Source organism: Echinops telfairi, unplaced genomic scaffold (assembly GCF_000313985.2).
Source record: "Echinops telfairi isolate 266 unplaced genomic scaffold, ASM31398v2 ScPeMD7_70;HRSCAF=299, whole genome shotgun sequence".
NCBI lineage: Eukaryota > Metazoa > Chordata > Mammalia > Afrosoricida > Tenrecidae > Echinops > Echinops telfairi.
Window position 1 is genome coordinate 12,255,964 of NW_022103968.1, and position 8,685 is coordinate 12,264,648.

Below are 8,685 nucleotides of genomic sequence, written 5' to 3' on the forward strand. Positions count from 1 at the left end.
CCTGCCCCAACTCGAGCGCACAACTAGGGAGACGCCGCCGGGAGGCACACCCGCCCCGCGCGCACCCTGCTCCACGCCCCGCGCCCAGAGAGTCTTCGTGGGATGGTACCTCGCAAATATTTATATTCCTCGGCGCCACGGCGGGCCGCGTCCACATTAGGCGCTCTAATCCTGCCACTTTAAATAGATGAATTAATAAAGCAAACGAGCGGCTAATAAGCCGCCGGTCCTGCCTTTTTGAGGCGGGGGAAGGACTCGAAAGTGCGCCAAATTTGTTTGCAGTGGATCAAGGCGAGCCGCCTCTGCTTCACTTTCTTTATCTTAATTCCGACTTGAAAAGATATAATTATCTAGTTTGAACAGAACTGCTATCAAATCCTTCTTTGGACCAGGAAGGGGGGCGTTGGAGTGGATTGCAGCTCTCTGAGCCGCTCGGTGCAGCCGGAGATAGCGCGTAATGAAGATGTGGAGGCCTGAGATACAAAGGGCATTAACCTCATTAGCATGAAACCTTTTCTTCTTACCATTGTGGGACCCTTTCAGCCGCCTAATCCCCCCTATTTTCAAAGCTTGGTTTGTAATAAAGCTTTTAGGTTTTTTTTTTTTCCTTCCAAAGCTAATAGTATTCTCTGATGATTTTATTGCTGTTACACTACACAGGACATTTACCAAAAAAAAAAAACACCGCACACTTTGCCACCCTCTCCCTTTTCTCATACTTAAAAAATAAATAAAATCTATGGTTCTTACAGAAATAACCCTTTTGTCAAGATGAGAATTTTTATAGAGTTTGGGACAGGGAGCAAGAGGAAGGCGAATCTTCCTTTAAGGAACTCTGAATCTGTTTGGGGCATTCCTGGTTTGGGGCGTGAGAAACTGTAGTTGTTTGAACGGAGTGGCTGCAAAGTGCTTGGGACAAGCAAGTGGCCAAGAATGCCTCTGATGAAGTGGCTCGGAGTTCCACGATGGTCCTGGATGGGGCAATCCTAGGCCTTCCAAGTCCACCCTTCTCCTCCCAGCATCCTCGTAGGGCCGGCTTTCCTCCCAAAAGACACAGACTGGGGAGAGGGGTCTGCTAAAAGTGCACCATGAGCAGCCAGAGTGCTCTAGAAGAATAAGGAGACATGGGAAGAGATAGAAAAGAGAGCGGGGTGGGGGGGACTCAGGGAATGAAATCGACTTTAGAAGGGAGAAGAGAAGGGGAAAAGGAAAGAAAAAATTCCATGGTGCCCTATAGTGCCCACACGTGCAAAGAATGTCTAATCTTAACTTTTCAAGGCAGGATGTTAACAAAGCTTGTATTTCTGCCCTGCATTGTAACTTGGCCTTATCACAGTGTAAAGGGTGGGGAGATTGTCCTAAATTATGTCCAGGCAGCCCCCCTGGATCCGTGGATTAAGAGATTAAAGGAGACCACTGGGCAAGGCCTCCTCTTTCCCCTTCATATTCCTGGTATGATAATTGCTTAAACTGATTTGCACTTTCACAAAAGCTCGAAGGACGCTTTGTAGCTGGAACAGAACAGACGAGGTTTCTCTATCAATGGAAATAAAACTGATTAATGCGGCCTATCAGGATAAGAAGCAAATGAAGCATGCAAAAACAACCTCGTACCCCCAGAAGGGGGAGGGGGAAAACGAAGTTTCCTCCAAGACTGGTTGCAACTTTTTCTTTAATGTTAAGAGTTGATGGTTTTTCCGAATGCTTGCCTTATAAGGCCTCTGAGGCCCCAAGACTCACCCCGTCACCTCCAGCCCATTGGGTCCAGAGAGAAAAGGAAGGAAGAGAAGAGAGGCGAGAAAAAAGCAGGAAGAGAGAAACACACTCTGATTGGGGAGTTTTAAGTCTGAAATAGTTTCAAAGTCCTCAAACGCTGAACCGGCTAAATGCTTTCCCAAATCCTGGGCATATATCGTTTCATAGATATCTATATTTCCATACTTTAATTCTTCATCAACACCATCACCACTAGAGGTTTAAGAGAAGTCAATATTTTTAACCTGAAATTCAAACTGAACTCTGAGTCGGGCACGAAATAGGTAAAAGTTGGGTTGTAAAACTCTTCTCTCCTCCCTTTTCAGAAGGACTTACATTTGTTCTAATCTCTCCTTTTTCTACCTCCATCTCTCTTAAAAATGTCCAAGAAATCACCTGGTCAGCCGCTTTCTGTTGGGGAGGGTTCCTGGGCTTTTTGGATCCAGTTGAGGGCAGACCACACTTAAAAGCTCCCTTTTTTTGGTTTTAAATAGCTTTCAATTTCCCAAGACAACTACTCTGTGGGCATATTGATAAATCTTTATTGACAAAATATTGACATTGACATACTTCTTGGAAGTATATAGTGTGTTAGAATTCTAACAAATTAACACAAAACACAAAAATATTTACATTCTGGTATAGAAGACATTAAGGAAGCATTTGCCACTCTCTTTAGTAAATCTATGCTCTTGGAATAGAAACTCAGTGCTTGAAAACTTATCGCCGCGTCCTTGGCCACACTTATCATCCCCACTAACTACAGTCCTTCAGTTTTCACAAGAGATCGAGTTTATGTTTGGAATGGCCTCTACGGGTGAATGGTTGGACAGGCCAATTTCTCCAACCACCAAAGGGAGATATTGCCTTCATGGTTGTAAACCTCGGGATGTTAGAAATGAGAGTGTCCAATAAATTGAACTAATTTAGTTTTTGTTGTTTTGGGTTTGGGTTTGTCTATTTGTTTGTTTTTCCAGCACAAGTCCTGACTCCATTGTAGGGACCCTCCTGTCACCCCCAGCCCCTACATGCTCCCTGCCCGGCACTCCTTAAGAGGACCACTATTTGGAGCCTACCTCACTTAGCTTTCACAATCACTTTGACATCAGAAGGTATCAAAAAGCGTTTACACACTGCACATGTCTCCGAAGGGGGGGGGGATCCAAATGAAAAACACACAGAACTTGTCTTTCAAAGGAAAAGCAAATTACAATTCATTTTCTGTCTTTAGACACCATTCGCCCAACCACTGCTACATGCAATTCAAGTTTTTGAAACAGGTGTGGGAATGAGGCTGGAGATGGAATTTTGAACCTTATTATTACGGATTCTTTACTGCGAAGTGCAAATAAAAAAAAGTCCGGTGCCTAGACGAGTTGGTTTGGTTTTGATCATCATTGCCATCATTTTTTTTCTTTTAATGGACTGCGATTAAAAACGGAGTACCTGCCAATCGGGATGTCTAGCTGGTTTGGCTTTTGACTGACAGCTCCCCTGCTCCAGCGCGGTCCGCTGGGCCACGCTGGGATTCTCTCTCTCTCTCTCTCTCTCTCTCTCTCACTTGTTCACGCACGCACTCACTCAGCTGCCTCTATAAAGGAGGGTTGCATGGTGATGAAGGAGACTCCGCCATCCTCTGCCTCGTTTTGAGGCCCGTGGTCGCCACTCCCTGGACTCCCTCTCCCCTTCTCTGTGGATGTGTGTGTGTGTGTGTGCGCGCGCGCGCGGGCGTTGTGGGATTTTGTTCTGTAGGTTTGTCTTCGCTCCCTGCCTGTTCTGCTTCTTGTCCGTTTCTGTGGGGTGCTGTTTGGAGTTTCAGTCGTCGGAGGTCACGTCTATTTCCTCGGGACTGGCCTGCTTGGTGGCGATCCTCCACCGGTTAATATGGTGCGTCCCTTTTTTCTTTTGTTGTGAATCCGAGCCTTCTTCCTCTAGCTTCTGCCTTTTGAACTTCGTCCTTCGGTTTTGAAACCATACTTTTACCTGCCGGCAGAAGCAGACAGGCCATTAGTTCTTCTCCTGCGCCTGCGAAGCAGCTACCCAGTCTGGGAACCCTTCCCTCAGCCCAGACCCCGTGCCCACACTGCCAGGACCTAGTCTCCCAGCTGCAGAGTCTACCGCCACCATCCCCCTGGGCTCCGCTCCGGAGTGCACAACACCCTTCCCCAGCTTCCCCGAGTGAGGCACCCAATGCCCACCAGCACAAAGTTCTTGAAAAGAACAGGCACGTCTTTAAAAAAAATACCCCAAGCTCCCTGCCCACTCACAGCGACCCCATAGGGCAGAGTGGAACTGCTCCAAATGGTTTGCAAGACAGATAACCTGCCACATCCTTCTCCTGCAGAGGAGCTGGTATGGTAGGTTCGAACCTCCAACCTTCAGGCTAGCAAGCAGAGCACTTAACCATTACGCCACTAAAATAAGTGATAAGTGAGGGGAAAATTGAAGAGACGTGTCCTTAATTTCCTCGTACAAGCCGGTGCAGGACTGACCTCCTGGGCCTGTGGCTGAGGCTCTCCGCTGGGCCCAAAGCGCTTTCTATTTTCAGCGGCTTTGGGCTGCCTGGCCTAAACATAGCGCCCTCGCCTCAGCAGGCCCCAGTCTTGCGCTGACAGTCAGGGTCCGCCAGAGCTGTATCCGCCTTGTGGCGATTCTCCCAGGTGAGCAGCGAGAGGTGGGGAGCTCTAGGAAGTGGTGGGAAGGGTGGGGTGCTTAAGCCTGGAGACCCGTTTAGCTGTAGACCTGCAGCCCGGCAGGCAGACTCAAAGCGAAAGCTCCCAGGAACAGGGAGCGAGAAGTTAGAAAGACTGAGACAGCAGGGGAGAGGCCAGCTGCCTTCTCCTAACTAACCAGCCTCTGGACTGGTCTAGGCCTAGACAGGACTCAGGTCACATCAAGTCCCACCAGAGTGCCCACAGACTGGCCTTACAGGATGGGGAAAGCAGTGAGACCCAGTCGTTGCTCCCAGCCCCCTGGGGAAGCAGGACAGTGGGTCCCTATCTCAGCGACCCTACAGCAACACTGCCCAAGCGCCCACCAGTGGGTTAAGTCCCACCATGGTGACTTCAGCCTCAGGACACCCCCACCCACCCGCTTTCTATAGCGACAGCAACAACCCAGGCCAGGTCCAAATCCTCCGTCCCACATGTCGGATCCATGCTCTCCTTTAGGACAACCGGTCCAAGTCCCCGGCTCTCTTCCCTGCCTGCCTCAGTCCCCCAATGTGCCCCATGGCAGAGCAGAGCGGGAACAAGGCTAAGTTTAATTTGCTTTGAGTTTGCTAATTGAGGGGGAGGACGGTTCATTTCTCCCCGGCGCTCGCCCAAGGCGCACGTCGGTGCGCTCAGGGCTTGACACGCACACAAAGGCTCCAGGCAGCGTGGGCAGCGAGGCGGACAAAGACCTCCGCCGCCTGGGCTGTCCGGGAGAAATCAGCCGGCCGCGCCTTGTGCCGACCGAGCACACACCCGGGAGCCCCTCCTTGGTTTTGTGTGGGGGGGACGTTTTAAAACAAAAGCCTCGACCTCTTTGCGCCTCCCAGAAAAAGTGTTACAACTTAATCGGCCTGAAAACGTTACTGTTTACTGGGAACTTTGACCCCGCCCTGCGGCTCCGCGTACAGTAGCGCCTACTGTAGCCCTGTGCCCCCTCCCCGCCCAGGGGCAGGCCCCAGCCAGGCCCGCCTCAGGACCCCGCTGCGCAGGAAGGGCCTGTCCCCTGAGGCTGCCCCTCTCCGCAGCTTCCCAGCCAAATTGCTCTGGTTTAGGGGCGAGAGGCAAGTGCCTGGCCTCCGTAACAGACTCTGATCGCCTGTTAGGGAGTAACTGGATGCGTAGCTGGGACCCGAGAGCCCGCAGTAGTTTGCACCTCGCTCTTAACCAGCTCCCTACCTTATCCAGCCTGGCGCCCCAAACACTCCGACACCCCGCTAAGTTCTTGCTCTCTTTGGACCCAATGGTGAGGCACTTGGCCTGTCTCTGAGGGCAGCCAAAACCTCATGAATCGCACCCAAAGTGCAGAGTCATCTTAGCCTGGAGCCTCTAGGGATGAGCAGCAGGGGATGGGATGGGGTTGGGTATATAGCTGGCTGCCTTCGGAAGTCTGGGGACACCTGACCCTTACAGCCTCTTGCTGGAGACCCATGAAGGCAGGCACTTTGAAACCCACACCCCTCGAGTCAGGAGCCGGGCATGGCACAGAACTGTGCCCTTGGCGAAAGGCGGTCTGCTAACTCCGCACTGCGGGTGCTGGATTCTGGGCCCTGAGATTTGGGGGCTAAGGCCACATGAGGACCCGGCTGCTGGACCCGGCCGCGCTCACCTGAGTTTCCGTGAGGCTGAGGCTGTGAGCCAGCTGCTTCCTCTCGGCGCCCACCACGTAGTGGTTCTTCTCGAAGGCGTGTTCCAGCCTCAGAAGCTGGGACGGGGAGAAGGCGGTTCGGATCCGCTTGGGCTTGCGGGCCAGCGCGTTGTGCAAAAGGAAGCTCTCTGGGCTGGTGTCGTTCCCTGCGGGGGGCACAGCAGAAGCCCCGTTGGAGTGGTAGCCCGCTCGCTCCGCGCGCTTCTCCCGAACCGGGCTACTGAGGACGCTGCGCTCAGAGCTCAGCCAGAGCCGCGCCGCCGGGTCTGCGGGACTCCAGCCTCCCAAGGTGGACGCCCGCGCCGCTGCTTGCTTGGACAGACGCTACCACCGATGTGCACCCACCCGGCCGCTGCACCGGCAGGCAGGCGAGTCCGCGGGTCCTTCGGCCCCGAACCTCCGCGGGCTGCGGCCGCGCTGGCGTCTTGGGCCTTGGAGCCCAAAGCCCGGGGCAAGGGAGGGCGCCTCCCTGCCAGGCCCTTCCCATGACCCAGAGAATCGGCTTTCTGTCTAACCGCTCCGGGAACTTTGATCCCGAGGTAGAGAGGCGGCGGGCCGCTTTCCAGACTTAGAAACTTACTGAGATATTATTCAAGTATTGTTTCCCCTCCGGGGAAGTGCGGAGGCCGGGCTTGTAGTTCCTGCACCAGCGTATGCGCGCGGCTTTTACTGCCGCCGCCTCCTGGCTTTCAGCTCCCGGCTCCAAAGAACGTGAAGACGGTCGCTGGCGGAGCGATCGAAATCCGGGTATCGGAACCACTGGGAGTATCCCCTGTCACTGCAAAGTCCCCACTAGGGTAGGCTTGGTGGGGGCTCAGAGCCCTGTCTGACAGGAAGTGTTGAGAGAAGCCTCTAAACTTTTGGAGCCCAGCCTGAGTTTGTTAGGGTGGAATATTGATTTCTCCAAACTCTCAACAAAGAAAGACAACCCACATTCCGGCAGGAATGAAAGTAAATTCGTCTAGGAGTGAGCGGGGCCGTTGTTTTGTTTTCATTGGTTTGGTTTGGTTAATTATGAGGGTGGCATCTACTCCATTTCAGGCTTCCGCGGGAAAGTGAAGGGTTAATGAATGGACCCGCGGTTGGGTACTGACCCATCCAAAGAGGGTCTTTCCCCCACTCACTCGCCGCTTTTTCTGTACTTTTAAGTATCTTCCAAGCGCCAGTCGTGGGCGGAGGTCGGGGACAAATAATTTTTTGTAAGACAAGAAACAAAAACACCCAAACAAGTCCTCCCTGCCAGCTCGTCTCCGACCCGGTTCATTTCTTTTCAAAGAAAGACAAAAACCAAACCGAATCTGCCTTCCCGCCGCAGCCGCTCGGCGCCCTAATCCCGCAAGTCGCTGCGCTAGCGCGCGGAGCCCCTGGTGTGCCTCGCCCCCGCGGCCCTACCCCGCTCTCCAAAAGCAGAAGATAAAAACACCCTAGACTTGGCTCCAGAGATGTGGGGGACTCCCTCGCCGCCGAACGAGGGTAGGAAATTGAGCAGCTGCCGGGCTGAGCAAAGGGGGCGCCTAGTGGGTGGCTAACGGGGCCGAACTCAGCCAAAGGCAGAACCAGGAGGCTGGACCCTGTCCGTGCCCCTGGGAGCAGGGGTCGCCAGGGGCATCGCCGAAGGGAAGCGAATTTGAGCCCTCTACGGGCTTCAGTATTCTTGGGCAGCGGGCAGCCACCGCTGGCTGCCCAGCCCGCTCGGCCTGAGCGCACTGGGGTCAACTTCCCTGTCCGCGCCCCTTTCCTCAAAGGACCAAGCGCCAGCAGGCCAGCCCCGCAAAAAAGTCGCAGCTCCGCGAGCACACCGTGCTGTGTCCCCAGCCACCCCGCCTCCGTCCAGGCGAAATGATGTCCGCCTAGGGCCTTGCCCGGCGCCCACCCGGGCGGGCCAGGCCGGTTCGGATTGCGACTCCGCGGCCCCGCGGCCCCGCGACGTGGCACGTACCTTGGAAGCGGTGGCCAAGATACCGGTAGCGGTGGATGAGCCAGGGGTAGAAGGTGGACGGGTCCCTCTGCTGAGAAGCGAAGAGGGGGTGTGGCGAGTGCGAGGAGGGCAGGGGGTGGGCGGCCAGCGCGTGCGGCGGCGGCACCGGGTGCACCGGCACGGCGGGGTTGGGCGGGTGCGACACCGCCTCGGCGAACACCAAGTCCGGGTTGGAGTAGACGCCGTTGAGAAACGGGTTGATGGGGCTGGAGTTGGCGTAGCTGAGCGCCGCGGGGCGGATGGGGTCCTCGGAGCGCGAAGCAGGCAGGGGACTGTCCTTGGCCACCAACGATTCGATGGTGAAGCAGCGCTTGGGCGCCGGCTGGAACATGCTGCGCCAAGAAGCGGGCGCCCGGGGCTCCCGGCTCCGGGCGACCGCGGCGCGCTGCCTCCTCCGCCCGCTGCCCGCGGCGAGCACCGACGCGACGCGAATGGGGGGCTTGTTTGTTTGGGGCGGTGGGGGCTGGGGGGAGGAAAGAAAGAAAGGGAAGGGAAGGAAAAAGGAGAGGAGGGGGGAGGGGAAGGAGCGGCGTCGCCGCGGATCCCGAGAATCTTGCACCAAACGCGCCCAACCTGGAGAGAGGGGAGAAATC

At 54.8% G+C, this 8,685-nt stretch overlaps 1 protein-coding gene across 2 annotated transcripts; it reads right to left on the reverse strand.

Moving 5' to 3' along the window:
- Positions 1-2,273: 2,273 nt before the first annotated feature.
- Positions 2,274-8,679, reverse strand: EMX2 (empty spiracles homeobox 2). Of its 2 annotated transcripts, XM_004700910.3 has the most exons (3): positions 8,054-8,679; positions 6,076-6,260; positions 2,274-3,738 (listed from the first exon to the last, which is right to left on the reverse strand). In XM_004700910.3, exons 1-3 carry the CDS (start codon positions 8,421-8,423, stop codon positions 3,571-3,573), a joined length of 723 nt encoding a protein of 240 aa, XP_004700967.1. In that variant the 5' UTR covers positions 8,424-8,679; the 3' UTR covers positions 2,274-3,570. The 2 variants fall into 2 exon arrangements, with proteins under 2 accessions (XP_004700967.1, XP_004700966.1); XM_004700909.2 differs by lacking the exon at positions 6,076-6,260 and having other exon boundaries at positions 3,635-3,738.
- Positions 8,680-8,685: the final 6 nt, after the last annotated feature.